Raw genomic sequence first — 27550 nt, forward strand, 5'->3', positions numbered from 1 at the left:
CACTCAGAACATCTATCAACTTTGAGTGTAAGAAGAACTGGCAAATACATCATCCTGATGCTGGTGCGATGAACATCGGATGCTACTAAATCAGAAACACAAATTACTAATTTTAAAGCTGGACACATTTCTATTTCTGGTCAAAAACACAGCTGTAAAGCCATTATTTTTCATGAAAGACTAAGTATTACATCTCAACACTACACCATCTACTTAAAAAAAAGAACTGGATGGGTAGAGTGTAACCACAGCATCCTTGCATTGAAACAGAGATTTCCTTATAAACTACCAAATTCCTATCTACTCTTCCTTGAACCACAATTCTAAAGAAGATTACTACTTTAAAAAAAAAAATAATACACTTCTGGAACTTCTAATACAATGATTTAAGACATCATACGACCTGCCAAGGGTGATGTCTACATGAGGGATTCCAAATACAGAAATTCACTCACTTCTCCAACAAAACAACATAGATACCATTATATTTGTAACAGAGATCACAAAGTAGAAACCAGGAGAAACAACTATTTTATACCAAATAAAATACTGAACATTTTATTAAAGTTAAACATATTTGTGGTTATTGAATTTGGTTTTAAAAAGTTAAACTAGATGGACAGAAAATCAAAAGAAGAATGTCAGAATGAAAGAGAAACTGGAATAACAGCTATAATACTGACATACTCCACTTCTTGTAAATTGATTACCAGGTTTTGCGAGATCATGCAGCCTACCAAGGATGATATCTTTATAAGGCTTTTCATCTACTGCTGTCCTTCATTCATATTAATTCCATTATAAGTATAAAAATACTTACAGTAAACATATATCTATTACATTACTTAACAATTAGAGGTTAAACCGCTAATTATTTGTAGTGAGTACAAAACATAGTAATGTTAATTTAAAATACATACTATGCACTTATGTTTTTTTTTTCTACAGTCCACATGATTTTTTTCCCCCCACTGTTCAGTGAAGAATATGTATACACTTCATTTATGGTGAATAAGTGTGGAATCTGAGAACAGTGAAAAAGGGGAAATTAAATATTTAAGTTATAAATATTATTGCTTTACAATTATATACATTTGATCTGTGTTATTATTAACACTAACATTTTCATTACAGATTGTTAAACGTTCATGATGAAAGTTATCTTATGATACATTTTTGTAGCTCTGGGAGGGGAATGCATGAGGGAATTACAAGGCATACACAGAGGCGACATATTAAAACAGAGTAGATTGGGTTACAAGGTGTAATCTGTCTGTACATGAAGCAATGATGAAGAATCTGATTTGTATTTTTTGCATCTTTGATGAACACTCAATAAAAAAAAACAAATCACTCACCCACGCAGTTTCACACACCCACTTACTTTGTCATACAGATATTAACACATATACTCACTCTCCTATACAGTCACTGATGCAAGTACACACTCACCCATACATTCACTGACACTCTCACTCACACAAAGTCACTGACACACCCACTAACTCACCCATACAGATACTAACAGCCTCTACCTCAAAGAACCACTCACACAGCCACTCACTCAGCCATAGAAGCTCTGTCACTCATTCATCACTACAACTACTGAGACAATCACTCACTTACACATAGAACTACTCCCACATCCACATGTTTAACCATACAGATACACAGAAACCAGCTCACTCAGTAAAACAGCTACTGACACAGCCAGTCACCCAATTGTACTGCCACTCACACAACTACTCATATACAAATGCAGACACACACCAATCTACTAGGATGACGTACATTACAAACACTATCACTGATCAGTAGCTCTGGAAGAGTACTAAGTTAACTTAAGCAATACCTTAGTACTATCTTTAACTCACGTAAAAAAAAATGTATACACTTTTACATAAAGTGGATGATGTCATTTGAGTTGTCATGAGTGATGTAATATGTGAGGTCATAAGTAGTGCATTGACAGGGGAAGAGGTGAGGGGGGTTTGTAAGGCTGGTAACTATCATCCAGATGCCATCTGCCTTGCCCTGAGAGGAGAGGAGGGGAGGGGTCTACCACTAGCCACCTACCGTTGCCTCTGCTTCAAAAACACCTAGTGGACTCACACAGCGTGGGATGCTGTGTGCTGGGAGCCCAGGAAGGACATTATTGTGCAGCCACCATCTGCCTTGTCCTGTGAAGAGAGGAAGGGCCTCCCACTAGCCACCTCCCTCTGCTGTGCTTCAAAAGCGCCCAGTGGACTCTCGCGGCACAGACTGCTGTGTTCTGAGGGCCCAGGAAGGACTATATCATCCAGGTGCCATTTGCCTTGCCCTCTGAGGTGAGGAGGGGCCTGCCACTATCAGCCTTCCATTGCCACTGACATGCTTCATAAGCACCTAGTGGCCTCTCGAGGTCCGGACACTGTGTGATGTGTGGGAAGGACAATATCGTCCAGCTGCCATCTGCCGTGCCCTGTAAGAAGAGGAGGGGCCTGCCACTAGCCGTCTCCCCCTTGCAGCGGCTAAGCGCTCAAAGCGAGTTACCAAACCATGGTCTACGGAAGTAACAATACTGTCTAATTCGCAACTGTCGGACTGCTAGTTCAAGTCTTTGGGGGTGAGAAGAATGACTGAGAGCTGTCTGGATAAAATAATGGCCCTTCTGCAGGTAGAAATTGAGCAAACAATAACAACCTTGAAATGCATGTGAGATTTATCTGCTCAGGGCCCTGGAAGACATCCCGCAGCAAGTTCAGGCAAGATGTGAGGACCACATAGTATGTCAAACTGAGTCCACAAGGCTTCAATCTATCCCTGCGGTGCATCCAGCTTCTAGACCCACATCAGAACTGCCAAGGCTGGATTTTAATAGTTTGAACTCCAAGGAAAACAGAGACGTTTGCAGCTCCAAGCCTAAAAATCAAGTCCAAGATTAGGTTGCCGCAAATAGTAAACTCTGGGTTTTGAACAGTGAAGGTCTGAGAGGCTCTTATAATTTTTCAACGCAGTCACTCATTAATTTATTCTGGGTGTCATGCCCATACATGGAGATTCTTTTTGATGTACCTCCACTGAGATTGGAACAAAGAGTCCCAGGTGGATTTACTCAACCAGACTTTGAACTGGTTGGTTAGCACAGAAACTTCCCTTTAGCTATGGCCAACAACATTTGGTTAACAAGACATATGGGCTGCATTGGTGCGGGATCCAAGGACAGGCAAGAGGACTGTATTACTATAAATTTTAGATCAACTCACGTGGTACAGCAACTTCTCTTTGGGCATTTGAACAATCTGCAGGACCACAGCAATTTCGTTCTCTTGCCCTTGGGTTACTTCTATAGACCCAATTTCCACTTCGGTGGAGAGGGGATGTGGGGGTAACAAAGGGCCACAGGAATGAATAGTGTCCCAAATAGAGGCATTCTGATGTTTAAATCACTATAGCGCTTGGTTGACATTGATTAACTTGATGTGCCTAAGGCTGGTCTAGCTCAAGTTGACAAATGTGCGAGTGGATGTATGGGTTGAGCTGATGATGCCTTATCCAGTCATGCTGACAATGGAAGTGTGTCCCAATTTGGGGGAGGGGCTGTTCCAATTTGTGATGCTGACATGAGGGATGAGGCATGTGGATGAGGTCAGGGACGGTCTGGTTTTATTTAACACTGTTGGTGGTGGGAGGGTGTGCGAGGCTACGGCTCATCCCAACCCTACCACTAAATTGATAACTTGGAATGAGGCAGGGCTTTCATCTAAGTTGCCCTTTACTGAGTGGGGATCGTTTATAGATGCATATGATATAAGTTTATTCCAAGAGACCTGGTCGACTAGCCCTATGTACCACACAAAGTTTATGTCAAACAGCAAAGAGGTCCTTATATAATGGAGAGGCAAGCAGATGAGGCAGCTAACAATTTGGGTTAAAACAACTCTATAATGTTTACTGTAGGCTGATTGCAAACAAAGTGGAATCTAGTGGATTCCATATGTTGTTTGCCTATCTGGCTGAACTCCCAGTAGAGGGCATTAAGGTCGTGGGGGGGGGATTTTAATTGCCAGTTTGATGCTTATGTAGGGTTTCAATCATCTGCGGAAGACAGACTATGGCTTATACCAGCATTAATGACCAGCCCCATAAAAAATGGTCCCCTCTGGCCCTTCAACTCAACTTTGTTGCTGGGTCTGAGAGCCTGCAATAGCATGTCAAGGTCAGACAAAGATGGCAATCATACATTTAACAGACCCCAGAATACAACGTTCATTGATTATATTTTACTTGATGTCCAGTTGTGGTCTAAATTAGTAGACATGGTGGTCCTTCGCAGTCAGGACAGTGACCATAATGTGCTTGCTCTGGCATTGAGGAATTTTGTCTCTATGGCTCAGCTAAACCATAATGTGCCCTTTGATAGAAGGCTAACCCTGTCTTCCAATAGGCAAAGGGTTAAATGGAGCTTTCCATCTCGCTCCAGGGAATCGGTTGCTAAAATCTACAGAGTGGTCGCTGATGGGATGGGGGGGGGGGGGGATTACTGCCAGTGTTAAATCTGTCCAAGGTGGATAGTGTGGTACTACTTCAGCAAAATCCATACCCATATGTTCCAGAAGCTGAGTGATTTTTTTGGTCAAGGCCAGCCAAATGGGTAGGAGATGCTTTGCCCCCTTGTTAGAAATTGGGTCTCTAGTTGGCAGAGGTATACACCCTTGTCCAACTAGGGACCACAATCCTAGTTAGGGTAAGTCATAACACAATCCAAATCATCCTGGGCCCACTCTCTGGAAGCTTGGCACTGAGCAGTCAGGCTTAATTCAGAAGGCAATGTATAAAGTATATGTGCAATAAATCATACAGCAACACAATGAAAACACCACAAAAACATCACACAGGTTTTAGAAAAATAGATAATATTTCTCTGCATAAAATAAGGTCAAAACAACAAAAATCCAATAAGCACAAGTTGAAACACCACTTTTAAAGGTTTCAAAGAGTCTCAATCCTTAGAAATCAATTGTTGTTTTCTTGTAACACACAGTACCTGGGATGCGTCAAACAATGCACAGGGACCGCAGAGGAGGAGATGCATGGAAAAATATGGTGATGCGTCTGATTTTCCAGTGCTACACAGATGATGCGTCATTTCTTTCCACGCTACAAGGGGTTGTGTCATTTTTCAGGAGCACAGTCTTGGTTTTTTGCTGTGATGCAGGGATATTTTTGCACTCAAGGACGACGCGTTGAAAATCCTTGAAGCTCTGGTAGAAGGAGCAGACACCACATCAATCTGGTAGGCGAAGCATTGAATTTTCTGTCGCAAGGCAGACGATGCATGAATTTCCCATTGAGAAGTCGGTGCTGCGTTGTTCCAGTCGGCGGCGTGACGATTTCCCAGCCACAATGCAGGCTTTTTTTTTTTTTTTTTTTTTTATATTTTTTTATTGTTTTATTCAGTTAAGCACAAACCAAAGAAACAAACATTAATTCAGCAGATCTCTCGACAGGAGGATAAGGATATGTGAGAGTCATTACACATCATATAACTACTGTGGTATCCCATATCGCAGGCGTGACTCTGCCGATTTCTCTCACTGTATACTGATATCCAGGGATCCGTTCCAGGAAAAAGGAAAACAAAGAAAAAAAGCCCTCCGTATCGGAGGAGTGCAACAGTCCACCACCCTGTAGCAGGGAAAGGGCAGAGACCCCCAATGGTATTAATCTAACAACGTCGAGCAGGAAGAACTGCAAAAGGATACCGATTACAAAAACCTCTAAAAACAGGCAGGTGGAGGACACCGCCACATCGCGCAGGGCTATCACACAGCAAGGTACCTCGCATTATTCGGGGGGGGATTGAAACGCGCAGATAGGGGACATCAGTCACACAGCACTCTCAGTCTGAGCCGCCAGGTATTCATTCAAAGGGCTCCAAATATCTTTGGGACGGGATCTCTCTGGCATGAGTTCCCAGTATACTAACAGCTGGTCATGGCAGAAAGCCGCATCTCGTAACCAATCCGATATGCGGGGGGCTCTCCCTCGGCCCCAGCACATTGCTACTCTTCGCTTAGCCAGCAGCATGAGTAGGCCCACTAAACGTCTATGCGGGCCATGCACTTCGTCCATATATCCCAACAGCGCTATCTTAGGAGAGAGGGGTATCTCCTCCTCTGTCATTTCAACAATCGACCGTCTTATCTCCTCCCAAAACTTATACACTTCCGCACACTCCCATGCCAGGTGAAAGAAGCCCGTGTCCGGAGCTCCGCAGCGGGCGCAGCGTGTGTCCGCTAGCAGTCCCATGGAATGTAGTTTCCTGGGCGTATAATATATTCGGTGCAGAAACTTGAAGTGCAGCAAGCGCAGTCTATAATTTGGGGACAATATCCTCATATGAGCACAGCAGCTGCGCCACATCGCTTCCGGTATGGGCTCCCCCACATCTCTCTCCCATGCAACCCGAGCGGGTACCACAAGGCCGCCCCCCTGCACAGCATTATACAGCTTGGTTATCAACTTGGAGGGGGATCTCGCGCTACAGAGTGCCTCCAAAGCCCGAAACTCGGAGGGAGCATCCAGCTCTTCAAAAAAACGATCCCGCAACAAAGCGCGGACACGGAGAGCACAAAAGCGCTGCATCTGGGTGCAATCACAGTTCGAGAGTGCACCAGGGACATCCAGCAGCCGGCCGTCCACCACCCAGTCTCCCAGCACCAGCAAGTCAGCGTCTCGTAGAAACCCGCGCACCCCTCCATCCAGAAACATCTGGGCATCCGCCACCGCCATAACAGGCAGCGATGGAGCAAAGGGAGCCGACATCCCAGCCCGCCGCATCAACTCTCTCCATGCTCCCGCAGTGCAGGAGACCGTATCTATTACTCTAGAACGGGGGAGAACCCGCCCGCCGAGCGCGCATACCAAGCCGTCAGGCCAGACAGAATCACTCTCCGGTGCAAGGTGTGGCATATAACGGGTCGGATTCAGCCAATAGTACGCGAAATGTGCCTGTGCACAGTGATAATATAACTCCAGGTCTGGGGCTGCCAATCCGCCTCGCTCAAATGGCAGCGTCAATTTCTCCCAAGCGATGCGGGGCTAACGCCCCGCCCACGCCAGCCGTACAAGCGCAGATCTCAGGCGCCGGAAATAAGCCTTAGTGAGTGGCAGGGGAAGATTCACGAATAAATACAAAAATTTAGGGAGTACCACCATCTTAGCAATAGCAATGCGACCAGTCAGCAAAAGGGGCAGAGCTCTCCAGACCTCCACCTTTTCCTCTAGCCATGTCAGCGCTGTCCTGTAATTAGCAAGCCGAAGCGTTTCCGCGTCGCAGCACAGGTGTATGCCTAGATAACGTACTGGCCCATCTGCCCAAACCAAAGGGTATCGCAAATCGAATCTCTCTACACTAGAGGTTAGTGGCAGGATCATTGATTTCGACCAATTAATAGTGACCCCAGAAAAGTTCCCAAAGCGAACAATTTCATCTAGTAAGATATCTAGATTTTGCCCAGGATTACGCACATATATCGCGATATCATCTGCATATAAAGATATCAAGACAGGACGTTGCCGGAATTGTAGGCCGCTATTACTATATTTCTGTCGCAGTCCTGCCGCCAGAGGCTCCATAGCAGCCGCAAAAAGAAGCGGAGACAGCGGGCAGCCCTGTCGCGTTCCCCGCGAGACCAGGAATGGGGCTGATATACCCCCGTTAAGGCGCAACCTGGCAGTAGGCAGAGTGTACAGCAACCTGATCCAATTCACAAAACGCACGGTTCAGAAGCGCAAACATATATTCCCAGGCCAGAGAATCAAAGGCCTTAGCCGCATCAAGAAACACTGCAGCCACATCATCGCCTGTCTCTAGTGATCCCAGCACCGCAAAGAAAGTGCGCAAATTATGGCTCGTGGATCTCCCGGGAATAAAGCCTGATTGATCTGGAAGCACCATTCTAGAGAGTAGTGGCTGTAGTCGGGTCGCTATCATTTTTGCAAGAATCTTATTGTCAATGTTTATCATGGAGAGTGGACGATACGAATCGCATTGCGTCGGGTCCTTCCCAGGCTTCAAAATAGTTATTATTAAAGCCTCCCGGAGGGAGGTCGGAAGCGACCCCGTCGCCAGAGACTCCTCATACACCTCCAGCAAATGGGGGGCAAGGATGTCCCCATATTCTTTATAAAAGGCAGGGGTCAAACCATTGGTGCCCGGAGACTTATCCCCAGGTAGACTTTGGATCGCCGCCACCACCTCCTCCACTGTGAACGGCATATCCAAATACATCCTATGTGCCTCTTCAAACCATACTAACGCAATGCTCTCAAAATACTCCTTCATATCTGCCTCCCTAAGTCCCACCGGAGGCGCGTATAGCTGCAAGAAGAATTTAGTAAATACCTGCATCACGCCTTCCATTCCAGTCACTCTGCCTCCCTCGGTATCTAACACCTCAGTGACGTAATTGCTGGCCCAGGGGCTGCGCAATAATCCCGCTAGTGTCCTCCCGGCTCTCTCGCCCTCGCCATACCTGCGAGCCCGCGCATGTCTCCCAAGGAAGCAAACCTCTCGAAGAGAGGCCTCCTCATACAGTGACACCGCGCGCCTGATTTCGGCAAGCACCTCGTTTGACCATGTCGCCTCTAAGCCCCGTTCCAGGTCCTCAAGCCTCCTTTCGATATCAGCCATCTCCCGTCTTAAAGCTTTCACTATCCCATGCTGCTTTGCTAGACACACCCCACGGATAACTACTTTAAATGCTTCCCATACCGTGCCAGGGGAGTCCACAGACCCTCGGTTCTCCTAAAAAAATAACCGAATAGCCTCCTGTACCTCCGCACGGAAGATATCGTCCCGGAGAGCACCGCTGGGCAGCCGCCACATCACCATCGGTTGTAGCTCACTAGGTATCGCCAGGTCTAACAACACCGGTGAGTGGTCTGACAGCGTACGGGGGAGATGGTCTATTGCTCTAGTCCAGGCCTCCACATCTCTAGTGCCCAGCCACCGATCAATACGGGACCAGCTACTATGGAAGTAATTCAGGCAGGTACCCTCCCGCACTCCTGTATGTCTCTGCCTCCACAGATCTACCAGCGCGCCGCTATCCATTACTGCTGTCAATGACCTTGCTGCAGAAACATGTTGCATACAGGCCGCACTCTCCCGGTCCAGCCACGCATCTAGAACAACATTAAAATCACCGCCCCAGATCACAGCCCCAGCTCCCAGCTACTCTACTTGGCGCCATACCTCCAGGAAAAACTCCGGGTCATCCACATTTGGCCCACATACTGCCACTAGCCGGCAAGTCCTGTCTAACAACACTCCACTCAGTATTACGTATCTACCATTGGGGTCAGCAATAATTTTGCACGTGCGCCACTGCAGTCCCTTACGGATAATGATTGCAACCCCACGAGCGTAGCTAGAGTATGCCGAATGGTGAGCCTCCCCAACCCAGCCAGCCTTCAGCCTACCAACTGTCGATGCCAGCAGATGCGTTTCTTGGACCATACAAATGTCAATGCCATGACGCTTAACATAAGCCATCACCAGCCGGGCTTTCCGATTATCATTAAGTCCCCGCACATTCCATGTCAAGCATCTCACAGCAGAAGAAACATCATCCCCCATCCAGAACCACAGTCATGCAACTCCGCACATGGACACAGCCCCCCACCTGCCAAAAACTTAACAAAAAAGGAACCAGGAACATTTCCCAATTCGCCCCCTCCTCCCACCTCCCACCCAGGCCCCCCAATTGGACCCTCATAGTGTCCCATCCAACCATCCCTAAAGCCCAAACTGCAGGCGTGTAACAGAAAAAAACCGGAATCATCCGTGGGGCAGAAGCCTGCCATACAACTCTCCACCCAGATGGTCTAGGGGAGAGGGGCCACGGGCAAGCAGCAGCTACACATCAGGGGCAGATCTCGGAGCGGACCCACACGCCCCCGCAGCCTCAGAGGCAATTGAGTCCCGAACCTAACACTTAATCATTGTCACTGAGAGAGGCGTCTTCGGGGCTCCCCCCCCCCGGCGTCCCCGTCCCCCGCTGCTTAGATAATCGTCTTACGAACTTATTCGCCTGCTTTGGATCCGAGAAATACAGCACTTTGCCTTCATGTCGCACCCTCAATTTAGCTGGGTATAACAGAGCAAATCCGATTCCAGCCTGGCTGAGCAAACGCTTTATCGGTAGAAAAGCCCGCCTCTGAGCTTGTACACCTGGGGTATAATCGGGAAAGAAGTTAATTTTGGAGTTTTTATACATTAGAGGACTTTTCTCCCTAGCTAACCTGAGCACAGTATCTCGGTCCCTAAAATTCAATAGTCGTGCAATGATTGGGCGTGGGGGAGTGCCAGGCGGGGGCGAGGGCCCAAGGATCGATGTGCCCTCTCAATCACCAACAGCCGAGAGAGCTCGCCAGCGAACAGCTCTTGTAACATGGTCTCGACGAAGTCCTCCATGCGTCCCATATCTGTTGCCTCCGGCAGCCCCACGATGCGGATGTTATTACGTCGGGACCGGGCCTCCAGGTCCTCATTCTTGTTTCGTATTACCTCCAGGAGACGCTCCATCTGTGCAATCTGTTCTCTATCGACACTGCGAGCATCCTCTATCTCAGATGTGCGAGTCTCCAGAGTCTCAAATCTAGCATCGTGGTCATCTACCCGGGCTCTGATGCGGTCAAGCCGCTCCGATACATGATCCAGCTTAGCGTCTATCCCCGCCAAGCTGGTCTTGAGTTCCATAAACATGGATCTCACAGACATCTCTGGAGACTCCTCCTCGGCGTCTGCATCTCTAGACTGGGAGGCGGAAGGGGCGCCGCGTTTTTCTCCTCCAGAGAAGGAGAGTTTAGCCTGTCGCTTATCTGCCTTGCCCATCTTGCAGTATTACACGTATAGTGCAACTAGCACGGACCAAATGTACCTATCCAAGATAGCAAGTCTCTGTCCCCAAAAAATCACCTGGTCAGTTGCTTCGTTTACCTCACCAGGCTACCAGGCGGCCCCCGGGAGCACCTGGCGATCACCTCCTCTCCCAAGTCAATCCGTTTCCATGTATGGGTTCCATAATCTCCACCAGCAGCAGGGGGGCTCGACACAACACAGGGGGGGCGGGGGTCAGCCGGCCACCAGATTACAAAACCAGGATACTTAAGCTCCACGAGCCAGGAGGGACCTCAGGAGCACAGCGCCGTACCAGCCAGGGCCTCCGACCCCCGACCCGGTCCCAATCCGCCCCTTACCTGGTTCTGTGCTACTAGCACAGTGCAGGGTTCCAGAAGCGATCCGCAGGGCACCAGAAAAATTTGTGTGCAGGCAGCCGGGGCGATATCAGAGACCACCAGGCGGATCCCTCAGCAGGCCCCGAATTCAGGCCCTCTCCTCCTCCCGTCACAGCGCTCTCAGTAAGCGCTTATTATCAACCGGGCCCCGCTCTCTCCTGCCGGGGGCCCGGGGATCTGAAAGCTCGGAGGGAAACTCCAGCCGGGGGTCGGGAGCGGGCCACGAGGTTGGGGCCCCCAGCCGCCACACGCACCAGGATCCAATCAGCAAGAAAAGGGGGGGGGGGGGGGAGCCGCGGTCCGACACGACCGCCGATCAGTCCTGTTTTTGAAGTGCATAAGTTCCCTTTCAGCCTAGTCATGTCTGCCAGGATCCCTGTTGGGGGTTATCAGTCCTCTGTATGAGGGCAGGCCACTGGCCTTTGAAATGTAATAGAAGGCCCCCTTCGCCCTTCATCACCAGGGAAACCCATTCAGTAAGCAGATCAATGTAGATGTGACTGAGTGTCCTGTGTTTATGGTTGTCTAGGTGAAATGCACAAAGGGAGCTGTCAACCAGCACAGATGAGATATGGATTGGAAACAGGCTGCAAGGCAGAGATGGCAGTAAGTGCAGAGAAATGCCTACTTTCTAAAAGTGGCATTTCTAAAATAGTAATATTAAATATAAACCCACCAGCAAGCAGGATTGTTATATTACCATTCTGGCAATACAAAACATGACAGGGCCACTCCTTCCAGATCAGAATCTACCACTTAAAAGTATATGAGGGTAGTTCTAATGCTAGTCTATTAGAGGAGCAGGCCTCATAGTAGTGGAAAACAAATTTATGAGTTTTTCACTACCTGGACATGTAAAGCACATAGGTACATGTCCGGCCTTTTATTTACATTGCACCCTGCCCTATGAGTTACCTAGGGCCTACCTTAGGGATGACTTGTATGTAGAAAAAGGGTAGTTTAAGGATTGGCAAGTAGTTTTAAATGCCAAGTCGAAGTAGCATGAGACATGGTTAAAGGGCTACTTAGGTAGGTGGGACAGTCAGTGTTAAAGACCCACTAGTAGCATCTTATTTGCAGGCCCTGGGCACATGTAGCACACTTTAATAGGGATGTACAGGTAAAGTAAATATTCCAATTAGGTAGAAACCAATGTTACCATGTATGGGGGAGAGAGCATATGCACTATAGCACTGGACAGCAGTGGTAAAGTGTGCACCGTCCTAAAGCCAGCAAAAACAGGGTCCGAAAAATAGAGTGAGGCAGGCATAAAGTTGGGGGTTTAACCACCCTAAGGCTGTCAGGTCTAACACCCCTCTTGGTACAATAATCAGTACAATGAGGCTCAAGGGACATTAATGGGTATTATTAAAGCAAACAACATACTGTTGATAAAATCAGCTAGATGGGTGTATAGAAATACCATACAGGCAGCATAACGTGAATGGGAAACTGTGAGAGTCTGTTAGTAGCGGCCACAAGAGGAGATTCATATATCTTCTGGAACATTAGAAGGTGAAGAGTCTGTTCTGAAGAGAAGTGGCAGAGTCTGTCAGTAGCAGCCAAAAGAGGAGATTCATATACCTTCTGGAACATTCTTTCCACCGGTTCTGGTGAAGGCATCTCTCCTGTTGAAAATCGCATCACAATGGTAGAACGGGTTGCTCATTTTACTAATGTATACTCCCCTGAGGAGCAGAGTCTAGGTACTGGGTTGGCAACTTATGATGCAATGCTGCAACCTCTGAAGGGACAGATACCACAAGGATTGCCTATTTTGGTTAGTGGCTCCCGGGAAGAAAAGAGCTTCAGCTGTGAAGAAATTATGCAGGCCATCAATAAAATTGTGAGACATAAAGCCCTGGGGGTAGATAAGCTACCGGGGGATCTTTTTCCAGATGATATAGATGTCTGGACCCCTTACTTCACCATAGGATTTAATGCTAAAGGGGCTCTCATTCCTACTACTTGGGCAGATGCTGTGATTTTCCCCGTTTTTAAGAAGGGACCTAGAGATCTTCTGTTAAATTATAGGCCTGTAAGCCTAACTAATAGTGGCCAAAAGCTCTTTTTTAGGATTTTCTTGAGTCAACTGCAAGACTGGATGTTTGCATCAAATATACTGACCCCCCTGCAGGCAGGTTTTAGAGAGCACACCAGTCCGTTAGACCAGGTCTTTCAGCCCCAGCTAATGTACTGGAAGTTCGTACAGTTAAGATTCAGGCTGTTGTACATTATGTTTGTCGATCTTAGGTCAGCATTTGACCTCGTCCTCCCACCCAAGCTGTGGCAAATCTTAGCTGGCATGGGTTACTTTATGTACTAAATTTGATTATAAGACTCCACAATAGCAATTTTGTCCAAGTAAGGTGTGGGTATTTAGGGGAAATGACAGACCGATTTCAAGTTAGTGGGGGAGTCAGGCAGTGGTGTCTCCTTGCACCCACTTTATTCTCGCACTTCATAAATGACCTAGTAGCATATGTGGATCACAGCAAGTCTGATGCGCCACATGGTTCCTGCACTGATGTTTGCCGAAGACACATTGCTCCTATCCAAGTCTCCCATGGGATCACAAAATATATTAGACAGGTTTGACGATTTTTGCAAGGCAAGGAGTCTAGACATAAATCTTGCGAAAACAAAGTATATGGTATTTAACCCTTGCAGCTACACTTGTTCAAATCCCAAGCTGACAGGCACTCCATTGGAGTGAGTCAACACTTTTGGATATCGTTTTTAATGAGCACTTCCACTGCCAGACCCACACTGCAAGGTGTAAAGTAAGATTAAAGGAAACCGCTGGGAGATTGTTGAGGACAACCAAGACCTCTCAATACCATCCGGTTTCGCCAGTTTTGCAGGTCTATAACTATCAGATACTTGGGTCTGTACTGCATGGCTTTGAACTTTGGAGACATAAGGAGGTCTCCTCCTTGGATCCTGTAGAAAATCACTTCATACAACAACTGACAAGCTTGACAATTAGTACACCATTGCTTCCCCTGCAGCTGGATCTAGGGCTTAAGATTTCCCAGACATAGCTAGGTTACAAACTTGTTCTGTGGAAGGAATTTGCAACTCCGGAATTCAGTCCTTACCAGCAGGGGCTGGCTGAGACTCTGTCCCTCCCGGGAGTAGGTAACACCCTGTGGATTAGGTATGTGAGGTCAACACTAGCGATAGTGGGCTTCAGCCCCTGTTGACTTCTCCAGAAGAGGCAAGTGTGATCTCCAAAGAGTGGATAAAGAGGGGTTATTGGCAACATCGAATGGGCTTATTGCAATGCTGATCCACCATGGGTCCTTTGACATTGTCCTTCCTCATGTAAAAAGATGGTTTCCAGAAACAGCATTTCCTGGTAAAAAAAAAAAAAAAAAAAAAGAGCCTTGTATTGAAAGGAAGCTCTACCTGCAATTTAGATAAGCTTGCCTCGTTTACAGCCAGTTGGGGACAAACGACAAATACAAGAAATGTTCATTGTCCTTCCTGTGTAACATGGACTGAATCAATTGAACAAGATTTGTATTTTGGCCCAGTTATCGTAGTACAAGAAATTAGTGGATTGTGCCGCTCTGCTGAACACTTGGTGTCAGAGAATCCAGAGAAGCTCTTAGAAGCATAAAGTTTGACCACAGGCAATTTGTGGTTTTCGCAGTCTTGTGTTTTTTAACGGCTAAGTGGAGGATCAGGCTAAAAGCACTTTGATACAATGTTACATTTATACTATCTGACAGTTAACCTGTTTTACCATCTGGCTTTTATTTCTCCGGATTGCATGTCATTTTAAAATTAAATAATTTAAAATTCTATTATTATATTTTCAAAGTTATTTATTTCTTAAAACAAATTTTTGTATGCTTGTTTTATTGTGATCTCTGATGTTGAAAATTTGCCGAATAAAGTGTTTGATTGGACTGGTTAGTATTTGACCTGCATTCATATTGGGGGTCGCGAGGGATGCTGGTCTAGGACTGAAGCCTCATGGAAGCAATAACTCGCCTTAAAATGTCACACTCTAAACTACCACCAGGGCAAGTTTGTTGATTTATACCGGTTGATGTATAACTTGCCAGTTTGGGTCTTGTCCAGAAATGTTTTATATAACAAGAAAAAGAGATAAAATAGGGGTCTTCTCTTTACAAATAACCAGCCTGGGCTTTTCAGAGTTGACATCAACATCTTAGACATCAAGCAAACCAAGGCTATTAAAATATATATGAGGGAGCTAAATTGCAATGCCACAGATTAGACGTTTGTTGCTGTGGGTTTGGAACAGCATCATTTTGATTTGTTGAGGGAGAATCAGCAGATTTGACCAGCAACAAGTTTAGCAATTATTATGGGCCACCCCTTTTTCTAAGGTAAAGTGACAGATGTGCTCAGCACACTCAAATTAAAGAGATGTTCAGAAAACGAGAGTAATAGTGGAATATTCCAAATTGGAGAAGGATGGAAATACCAATGCTTAGTTGTCGACTCTTTGTGGTCCTGGAAGACCAACACATTTTGCAACCACTTCATTAGTTAACTTTACTCTGTCAAATGTGGACAGGTCATCTTCTGGTGCTACCCGCACCTATATAGAAAATATTTATAAGCTTAGGCAACGCCTACTAACCACTTTTGAAGCCTCTACCGATTAAATGAAAAATATTCCCAACTAAGAACTTGCATAAACCAACAGGGTTTTCTTAGTTTTTAGGTGAAGATATTAAATAATGTGGTAGATGGGAATAGTTTATATTTCAATTTTTTTTTTAAACATGCAGATTCACATTTAATAGTCTGGCAATTAATGAGTTTAACTATTGAAGCATAAAATAGTGAAATGGAAATCAATACATATTCGTTTTCTATGTGCATTTCTGGTTCTAAAATGTCTAGTGCATGAAAAATTCCAAATTACAATTCTCTTTCTGAATATCAGCTGAAAGTATAAAGTTAGACCAAAATACAGGCAGAGTGGGTAAAAGCATGGTAGAAATGCATATGGTGGTCAAATACTGTTTAAACACAAATCAGGTGCATGAAAAGCGGGCATCCCCTTAAATACTTTCAAAGAACAAACAATAAAGTGGAAAGTGAGACAAAGGAAAAAATAAATCCAAGAATTCTATAAAAATAGATCAAAAATAACCAAAGTTAAATCGGATGTTAGGTAACAGTGTCCCTTATATATAAAAAATACGTTAACAACAAAAAACACATAGCAGGTTTTGATGTGTGGGGGGAGTTTATTGAAAATAAATGGGGAACGTGTTTTGGTAAAACATCTACTGTAGCATCATGTGAACTTTACGGTGTGCATAGCAAGAAGGTGGAAGTAGGCAAACCTAAGGAGTCTTTGGGAGATGTCAGTGTAGAGATGCAGGCAAACATACGCTAGGCATAGCATCTTAAAATGTATCATAAAGCCTACACAAAGAAACCACACCAGTGCTCTGTTTGGAGCATGCCTCTGCTACATTCTACAATATTTTGTTTTCTCCTATTATAGGTATACGTTTGGGGCACCTCTCGGCATTAAAGTATTACCTAGCTAGGTCTGGCCTATGAGCATGTCCAAGATGGCAGACCGGACTGTAGCCTGAATCTGAGCTCTGACCCGTTGCCATGTTTATCAGCCCAAACCCCCTTCGGTGAACACACACGAAGTGGACAACCAGTAGCCCCGTTCACAGTTAGCGAGTGGGCATCTGTTGATGGCAGCCCGGAATCGCGGGGAGCTTTTGCAGTAGGAGAAAGCCTACATGACAGCACTGCTGCAGTGCAAAGACTAGGAGCGCACAGCGGCCATTGAAAGTGGAGGTCCCGCGCTGCCCGCGACACATCCTGCACGATAGTGAAGGCTATAGTGACAAATAAGCCGCTGTGTTTGCCCAGTGTTTATTCCGCTACTCCACCTGACACTGCAACAATTCAAGTCCCCAGCGGCCCATAAAAAGTACGGGGATCCAGCAGTTTCTGCTGACTTGCCTGCCCCTGCTGTATGTCGGCGCCCCCAACTCCTAAACAGTGATTACGAGTGTCACACGCATTTGAGAGCATTTGCTGACACAAGGGGACGGTGAACAGCATGGCCTCACTTCATTGGCAGTGCAATAAAGACTTTCCTCCCTAGGCCTGCTCATACTGAATGACAAAAGATTCTAGTCAAAACCTCTCTCGTACTGGGGAACAACACTTTGCATTATCAGGTACTAGGTCACGACGACTGGAGATTTTATAATTTATCCTGCTAATCTGTTGAAACAAAGACCTAGTGGGGTCCCCGATTATCAAACACTTCAGTAAATTAATTAACAATACTCTACAATCTGAGGAAGAGGTGATGGTGTACTTGTCTTACAACTATCATAAAATCACTGAATTAACTTTCAGCATACAGCAAGGAAGATGATGCAACAAATCGCCTCTACCTCAACCAGGATGGGACTTGGAAGACTCAATGAAACAGACAACGTTCCACTAGAAATATTCATGGTAAACCATCAGAAATGCAAGTGCCAGTGGGCAGGGTAGAAGCACTGGCAGCAGTGGAGCAGGTGTCCTTATTCAGTCCGGACGATGTACGTTCTGAAGATGAGATGTGAGGAGTACCTGATGATATCCCTACCATCGACCTACCAGAGGTACTGTGTGATGGCCCTCTGGCCACTTAATGACTGCAGAAGCGTTAAAGAGGGTTTAAGCACAAACCATGTATCTTTTTGATGTGGCAGGTTTGGGACCTCTATAAGGTGGGGGGGGAATGGAGTACTGGGAGCTGTGTCATTGCCGTGAGGGGAAGAAGGGCACTCTTTCTCCTGCAATCTCGCAGGGAAATCGGATTGAGAAATTTTATAAAGAATATCTTGGATCCCTCTCATCTTCGGATAGACTTAATCATGGTTGCCCTATCATTGTTGGCCATATTTGACTGTGACCAATTGAGGATGTGGCATGGGTTGGGGGTTTATTGGGGATTGTTATTCACATTATTTTTATTTTGTTTACTGATTGACATTCTTTTTTTTTCCTTGCCTGACATCGCTGTCACTATACCTCCTCCGCGCAGCACAGGTTACAGTTTGGAACTCACCTCCCTCATGAATCACATGAGTACACGTAAATACAATATAATCACATGGAATGTGAAAGGCATAGGCACCGACAGTAAGCGACAAAACATTCACTCTTACCTGAAGCCACACCACATTTAATCTGCCTACCTTCAAGAAACACACTTAACAGTTGGGCAGCTCCTGAAATGAGGAAAACGATGGTGGGGCCTTGTATTGGGTACTATTTACTCTGCCTATGCCATGGAGGTCCTGCTTTGTGTGGCACATGGAGTCCTGTTTGTGCAAACCATGCCTTAGTCGACCAAGAGGGCCAGTATGTAATTATGGAGGGCATGCTGGATGGAAACCCTATTAGTCTGGTGGTACTATATGCTGCCATCCACACTAATACCTGCCCTTTTCCACCTAGCACATTCCCCCATGCTCTGGTGTGGTGTCTTTAAATGTGCTCTGGACCTAGAACTAGATAGGTCCACGCCCCCAATCCCATGTGCACAGTCACATTATGCCACCAAACAATTACAACAATGGGCAGGCTGCTGATGTTTGGCGCACGTTATATCAACAACGAGAATACTCCCATTACTTGGCACTTTATGCCCTATACATGAGAACAGACCTAATGTATTGCACTGGGACGTTAATGAACAAATGGAGACGGGCAGAATATTTAGGGCGGACACTATCTGATCACTGCCCCTTGATGGTGACTTTACACTGGGGATAACAACACCAGACTACTGGTGTCTGCAATCGCTTGCACGGAAATACACTACATTTTGGACAACTGTGGGAGAACATAGAGGCAACCATTTCACTTAGAATGAAGGGTCTGCTTCAGATGGAATGATTGAATTGGGCGCAGTTGTGATGCAGGGTGTGTGTATGGCCATGAAGCATGCCATACGGCAAACTCTTCAGACTGAGATATTGACCCTGGAAGATAAATTGAGAGCAGCAGAAACAGATTGGGTGACTGATCCGATCATACATCCAGTATTAGAGTGCATTACGACTAATTATAGGGACATCTCAGGACATCAGGTCACATTCGATTTTCAGAAATACACCAAACGGCAGCATGAATTAAGAGATAAGGCCAGTGATTTATTGGCATGGTTACTGAAATCAGAGTGCCCAAGCACTACAATCAGAGCTATCCGATCAAGCTCATGCACAATAATGAACTCCCAACTGAAAATTAATAGGGATTTTGAAAGTTTTTATACAGGGCTGTACCGATCCCCTCTAGGTGTGTCCCCAGAAGCCAACCTTGATTATTTAGATCCGTTAGAGCCGCCACTTCTCAATCCCCTATTAGTACAGGAACTAGATGCCCTGCTGACACTTGAGGAAATATCTTTAGCTATCAAGCACATGTTCTGAGGTAAGACTCCAGGTACTGATGGCTTTCCCATTGTGTATTATGCCAAATACCACGCTAGCCTGGCTCCACACTTGTTGGCCCTCTATGTACGAGCCAAAGAATGTGGTCACCTTTCAGAAAGCATGCAGGAAGCACTGATTACCATACTCCCAAAACCAGGAACAGACCCACTTGAAGTGGCTTCCTACCGTCTACTTTCATTACTCAACCTAGACTGCAAAATATTAGGAAAGGTTTTGACTAATAGATTAACCCCACTGGTACACATGTTGATCCACTCATACCAAATTGGGTTTATTCCGGGTAGACACACCTTCCTAAATAGTGAACGTTTATTCAGTACCATGGACTGGGCCCATAGAACAGACACTCAAGACAGGGATCTTTCTACAGGATGTCCTGCAGCAACTGGGATTTGGTGAAGGGTTTTGTGGATGGATTCAGGTCCTCTACGACTTCCCAATGGCCAGGTGTGCACAGAGGACATTAATTCAGACAGTTTTCTTATTGCTCGTGGGACTAGACAAGGTTGCCCCACGTACCCACTATTATTTGCACTGGCCATGGGGCATCTGCCTTGTATCTTATGGAGTAAGGCGCTTGAATAGGGATATGGGATTGCAGACCACTCTCAAATAGTATTCATGTATGCCGATGACACCCTGGCTTGTTTTAAGGATGATCCATTGGTCATACCGCAGTCATCTCGGCGCTGGATGACTTTGGTCAGAGTTCTGGCCTCCGGATCAATTGGGAAAAGTTGTGCCTTTTTCCGTTGATGCATTTGCCAAAGACAGAACATATTCCAGATATTAACTCGCCGTTACCATGGGCACTTGATACTTTTAAGTACTTGGAGGTCAATATTAGCCATATACAACAGGATCTCATAGATGTTACCTGGATAAAGCACTCACCTCCATTATACAATAATTATCCCGTTGGACACAGTTGCAGCTATCCCCTATGAGTGTCCATAGCAAACATTTGTTAATTCTTCCACTATTGTTTGTGGCACTAGGGTGATCCTGAAGAAACCGTTTTTCTTGGAGCTTCAGAGGCTGCTCACTACCTTAATCTGGGGTGCCAAGAGATACAGGGTAGCACTTACAAGGATGACACCAACCTTGCATATGGGAGGATTAAGTGCTCCCCACTATGAGTTCTATAATGCTGCAGCACAACTCCAACGGCCTTTACGCTGGCTATATAATGGGTTGTGCTCTGAGAGGAACATTTGGGTTTGGAACTTGGGGAGCACTGCCTATTGAGATGGCTTTTCTATCGAGTGGTACCAAATGTATTGGTGAAGGCAGCAATATGGTGCTGGGGTACATATATTTTTTGTGGACGCAGGGATGTTCTGCATGCCCCTAGTTTGCCCTTATGGGAACTACTGCCCTGGGGAGCTCTGAGAGCACACCACTTGACCTGGGAAGTAGTAGGATCATCAGTGGGGAGACATAGTGGTCGATGGCACACTATGCACGTTCGAAAATAAGACAGAAGAGGATGGTTTAGCCCCAGGACAATTTTCGTTATATTCTGGCCTATGTGAAGTGTCAGGTAGGTTGTGGGATTCTGAAAGAGATCTAATGTGAGTGTCTGGTCCACTTGAATTGATGCTAATTACTAACAGCTCGAAACAAGCAATATTGGTTATCTACCACACTCTGAAGCTAGATCATCTTACGCCCTGCTTTCAGCCTCCTAGGGAATGATGGCAGGATAAACTGTCCATGGAGCTAACTGACGCAGCTTGGCAGAGATGTCTGGGATCCATTAAATCAATTACGTGGAATGCTTGGTTCCGCTTTACACAGTTTAACTACTTACCTTACACATACCTTACCCCTGAAAGAATAGGCAAAATGTACATAGGTACGAACACACAATGTCCCAGATGCCAGCAGGATAGGGCAAGACTTCTTACACATGTTGTGGGTATGCCTCGTGATTACAGGCTACTGGCAATCCATGACCTTGTGCATCTCTGTTATCACAAACTCTATTGTGTCCCTTGATCCCACCCACTATATCCTCAATACAGATGTCATAACAAAAAAGACAAAACAAGTGCTGGGCTTCCAGGATTTAGCACTAGCCCTTGCAAAACACCATATTGCAATGTCCTGGAAAGTAGCAACTACCCCATTGCTGATGACATGGCAGAGGGACATAATACAATGGGCGTCAGCAGAACTCTCCATACGAGCGGATACGAAGGCCAGAGATGGCAGATGTAATTTAATGGAATGATGGGAGGTTTATTTGAACACGTTGAAGGACTTACAAACCCTGCCTGAATGATCTACCGATGTCCATGTGAGAGGGTTCCTAAAGAGAATGATCCCATGCTGAATATTTCATTGTGCTTATTAACGCTGAACGAGGAGGAAAATCTCCTCATGAGCGAAGGTAATTTTGGGCTTATTTCTTTTGAAATAATTCTTTCACTACAAGTTTACTTTGACTCTTCTGTTTCACGCCCCTAAGACTCAAAAGATATATGGATATATGACATCAAACAAGTGTGCACTTATCATCTGTAATGGACTGTTTACTGATATTCATTGATAGTGTTATGTAACAAACCTACTTTGATTCTCTATATGGCTCCCTAAAAGTTGTAGATGATGTACCTGGACACTGGTTAATGTGAAACTAGTAAAAAAAAGATTTACAAAAGAAAAAAGTAGGTCTGGCTATGAGAAAACTTTAGGTGTCTCACCAAACTTGTTTTTCCCACAAAATCATACATAACACACATACATAGAGGGGTTCTTTGTCAGGAGCTTCATCCATTAATCTGTTTGTCATTTGCATTTTCCTTCCACTCATCACAGCTTAGAGCATGGAACAATGGGTCAGACATTTTACCAATTTGAGTAACTATACAATTTCCTGTGCACATTGTTCACATCTACCTAAAAACTGTTTATTTCCCTTCACCGACAAAGCTGGTTCCAAGTGTGCATTTTATTTTATTATCTCTAAAAACTAGTCACAGATATTTATTCTCTCTGTGCTTTGGCTACCCAGTTAAATGTGATTTATTTTCAGTACCTTTCTTAACGCTGGTGTTCTGAAGTGACATTGCTACATAGTAGCCATCCGCAATTTGAGCACCTGGGTAGGTGCTGATTTTCACACAAAAAAAAAACAATAAAATGCCTAAATGGTTGCCATTGAAAAATAAACTTTTCAAACAACCACATCAGAAATTGGCTTTTAAAATGTAAGATTTGTATTGAAAGCATATAGTAAGCACGAGTAGGTGGCAGCATATATACTTTTTCTTTCTGTGCCATATGCTTGCAATAAAAAAATAAAAATATTCTAGCCTCTACACGCGACTGTCAAGGCCAGACCCATGGGCTTGATCAATGCTTGTACCTATTCTTGCGATTTCCACTAGTGATAGCGATGTAGAGTTCAACAGTGGTCCTTGGATGTGCTTTATTCCAGATGAATGTTGTTTGCCTACATCACCACTTTTCTTCAACTATGTGCATGTCCCAAGGTACAGTAACACACACTCTGTTTAAGAACACAGCCCAGTGGCGTGGGACAAAACACTCTTGTCCAACAAACATGTTTAGAAAGACTGGATGGCAACAATGCGACCTCAACCACAAAATGATATACAAGACGTTTTTTTCTTCTAGAACCCAACAAGCCAGCACCAGGATTCCTTCCATGTCTTCGCCCAGTCCTGAGGAAAAAACGTCTTTTCAAATGACATCTTGGTTAAGGCATTTTTAGCTTTCACTCCCTTTCTCAGATTACAGCATTTTCACCAGCATACATATTCTCCCACGTTCTGCCTCACAACCAGTAAATCTTCTGAACTTCATTTTGAACGGTTTATTTTTTTCTATGTGACATAAGGTTTTTGAAGTGACTAATCTTGAAACGGGAGAACTCGCAATGTCCCGGGCGTAGAGCTCCTGCCGCTGAGTTTCAGAAAACATGCTGTTTCTGCGATTAGGCTTCAAGACTGGCTGCCAAAAGGGAGAACCTGATGGCCCAGGCTAGTTCACACTGCCTCTTAACCAAAACGAATGTGCAATCTACATAAACGTTTTAGTAGTTATTTAAGGAGGCCGTGACCAGTTTTGGTGTGGCTACCCAATGGAAAAGCAGATGTAAAAAAATAATTCCCAGTGTTTTTTCTTTTTCCTTATTTTCAATGCCAGTTGCATTAACTTTAAATGAGCGATACTGTTGTCTACCGATCCACAGCCATGCATCGGTTCCTATTCATAGAAACTCAGACATAGATGTATAATAAGGATTTTTTTTTTTAGATACAAGTGCAAACGCAATCACTGCCTCCACAGTCTCCAACAGTTGGTTAGAACAAGGACGGACAGACGTCGGCTCGTATCCAATGCTTACTGCTAATGGCAGTGTGTTATGACACACATACAATGCCAATCTCACTCCAGCAATGATGTGTGGATTGCAGCGGTGTCCCTGCCCTTGGCACAGTTCAAGATGCAGACCCTTGTGTGTGTCCCAGCCCACGCACAACACCCACTATGCGAGCTACTCTTGACACTGCATATATGTCCACCTCTTATGGGGATAAACACCACATCCGTTTCTAACCCTTTCTTTGAATTTGCTTTTCAGCTCTTGGCACTTTCCAACCCATCGTGAAAGCAATGTGGATTCGTAATTTAAATGCCACATACATGAGTAAGTCAAAAGTATATTAGGTGGTATTCTCGCTTTCCAAAGAAAAACAGTGAAGGTTTAGCCTAGTTATTGGGCCAAGTCCCCAAGTAAGCCTTAGTTTGAAAAGGTTTATGTCCACTAAACAGGCAGAATTCAAGCAGCCATACCAGATTCACAATAATGTCAACACCTTAAACCCCCAATTTGGGGGAATCTTTAAACAGATGATTTGGAGAAAACCATCTTATGATTGTGTGGTAAAGGCTAGATTGTTTTTTACAATCAGTACTGCTGGCTCTTCTTTGAGCAAAGTAACGCATTTTAAGTTCAATCCACTATCAAATGGCAAAGTGCGGTAAGAAAGGAGAGTCAAATTCTACTTGCAGCATGGTTGTTCTAGTTGTAGAACACCATGGCAAATTATGTTTTAGGTGACGAAAATACGAAGCAGCGTTCAAATGGAAATAAAGAAGCCTAATTGTTGAGAGACTGAATCACAAACCTGCTCTTAAAATTCAGAGGTCAGAAATCTATTCATTGGAGACCTCCCCTCAACGATTCCTGTAAGTTTCAGACTTACTACTGGACGTTCACAAAAGTCTCCAAGAAGTTTAAATGGTAGTTTCTACATGCTGTAGATTTTCATGTATTCCCCTGATGGCTTACTCTTCATCCTGTGAATTGGATAAAAGCAATGAGAAGGGTCGTATGGGAAAATGTGAGAGAAATTTGCATTTGCACTTGAAAACGTTTCTCTAATCCCAGAAAATTATCTTCCTTATAAAGAAAGCCCTTTCCTCTACAGCCACATGAAATATAGGGTGCTTGTGGCAACTTCTTCTATGGCGTTTCACACATTTTGCTTGGAAGCATATTCATATGCATCAATAAAAAAACCAAAATAAAGCATGAGAAAACCCTGGTATTTATGAGTTTCTTAATATCTTCCCAAAGGCTATTTCTCCTGCCATTTATCTGTGAACATTCATGTTCCCAACCCTAAGGCCATGAGTGACTAGGTGCAAGCACAGGGGAAGGACTCAGTCCGCTTCTGCCTCTGGCTTCCTTTAATGCAAGTGACTGCATTTTTCCTGTGACCATTATACACAGCTGCTTCAAAAGTGGTCCTCTTAAGTACAAGGGTCTAATGGGCTAATGTGTCTTTGTTTTAAAGATCTTTCCATTTTTTTTTACTTTTTTTTTTTTTTTTAATTTTGGAGAGGGCGTTCAGCTTTCCACACATTGCTACATGGGCCTTCGATGCAGAATACCATGCACCACATATTGTGCAGACAGGGCAAACAGCAGCTCTCTTTGAAAAGGTCTTTCAAAAATATTCGAATACGAATGGTCGTTGTATACACACACGCTGGCACGATTGGCCATCACTATACGCTTTTTAGTAAAGTAGAACAAAAAGAATAAAAAAATGGCTGGCCACGTATTCCCACACATGTGCATGAACACAAGGCCATCTTAGAAAGTTTTTGTTCTATTGTACGAAACATAATTCAAAGCAATTAAGTACTGATAAAGTAGATTGCTCAACATTGCCGAAACCTGTTTACATTTCACTCAATGTTCTTCCATTTATAATTTTTCATTTTTTTTCTTTAATGGTTTTTCCTATTTGCCTTAGGAGTGTTTTGATTACTGGCCGTTTCAAATTGTCATCAATAAAATCTGTTGTATCAAGCAGTCATTAGAAAATCCTTAATATCCCACAGTGCATCGTTCTCAAATAGATCTTAAAAGTTTGGACTAGGCCACGTTTCTTAACACACACGTTTCTGCAAAGTTTGCCACATTTACCTCTAATTTCTCAATGCAATGTGTTTTCAACTTTATGAAGTATGTGTGATGAGCAATTTACAACAGAAAGACAAAATATTAAATTTACTTACAGATACTTTAGATTCTCAAGGTCTTCAAATGCACCAGCGGGTATCCTTTTGATCTGATTGTTGTTTAGAAGCCTGTAAACAAAACCAAATTATTTCACTTCTTTATTTTGATTTACCAACTTCACATGATTCTCTATGAATTTTCTCCTTGATGTCTCTCCGTCTGGCCTATCACCAGTGCTTAATTTGCAAAGTAAAGAGTAGCGGTGGCCAAAACTATGCTCAGACAACTGTGACAGACGCTATTAAATGGCAACGTCCCAAATACCAAGGATGCGCAGTCTTCAATCCACCCCGTGCCTCTTACTCCACTACCAGATACCCCTGCTCCTCTAGCTCACTCTTGTCGGCTCCGGCAAACTCCCTTTGTGAAGGTTTTTCTGTCTTTCGCTTCCTCCATCGTTCCCCTTCATGTTTTTTTCTTTCTTAAGTTCTCATGAAATATCCAATGATAAAAAATAAGTGCTGGTACCCAAAAATGAGTGGCAGAGTAAAAATATGCACCAGTCCACAAATATGAGTGCCGCTGGCCCCCACCAGCAATTACTGTCTCAAATTAAGCACTGTCTACCATAAGTGTCTTATCTTTTAGGATCATTGTCAAGAGTGACCTAATGGATTATACAGATCTTCAATAGTCAAATCACAGTTTGCTAAAACAAGCTACAATAACCATTCAGTAATTACCTCATATTCAATAAAGTTAAAAAGCAAGTAAATCTAATTGAGCTTATTCTTGCAAAAGGTCGACATAACTGTCTTCAGTTAAAATAGAATAATTATTACATTTCAATACCTAATATACCTGGACATGTTTTAAAATTGGCGTACCCACCTTTCTTTTTGGGGGTACGCCAATTGCGGTGCAATTAACATCAAAGAATAACTCAGCCTAAGGTGGAGCTCTTCAGTGGGTCTACAAAACAACTTATCCAGTGAAAATGCATGATCTTTTCTTCACTATCTAATGTACGTAGCTCATTCATTTTTTAGGGTCGAGCGCATGCGTATCGCTAGCGAGACGCTTTAGGTATCAGAAAAGGGCTCGGAGCCCCGTCGACGTCACGTCAGTGTCTTTCATAGGCAAGTTGGCTTGCCTGTTAGAATCAGCTTCTTTTGATTAGTGGAAGGCACGCATACGTCATGCCTTTTCTGGTGGTTAGCCCTCCTCAAGCGCAGCGACGAAGTACAGAAAACATGCGAGGCTCCCTGGGTTTGTGGAC

The 27550-nt window shown here is 44.6% G+C and overlaps 1 protein-coding gene across 1 annotated transcript in view; it reads right to left on the reverse strand.

Annotated features, from left to right (window-relative positions):
* The window catches only part of PXDN (peroxidasin), a 584135-nt gene that overhangs the window by 379070 nt on the left and 177515 nt on the right, over positions 1-27550 (reverse strand). Inside the window, exon 3 of the mRNA XM_069235854.1 lies at positions 26328-26399. Coding sequence (XP_069091955.1) covers positions 26328-26399 — 72 coding nt within the window. The remainder of the gene's footprint in view (positions 1-26327; positions 26400-27550) is intronic.

The sequence above is a fragment of the Pleurodeles waltl genome, chromosome 5 (assembly GCF_031143425.1).
Source record: "Pleurodeles waltl isolate 20211129_DDA chromosome 5, aPleWal1.hap1.20221129, whole genome shotgun sequence".
Lineage (NCBI taxonomy): Eukaryota > Metazoa > Chordata > Amphibia > Caudata > Salamandridae > Pleurodeles > Pleurodeles waltl.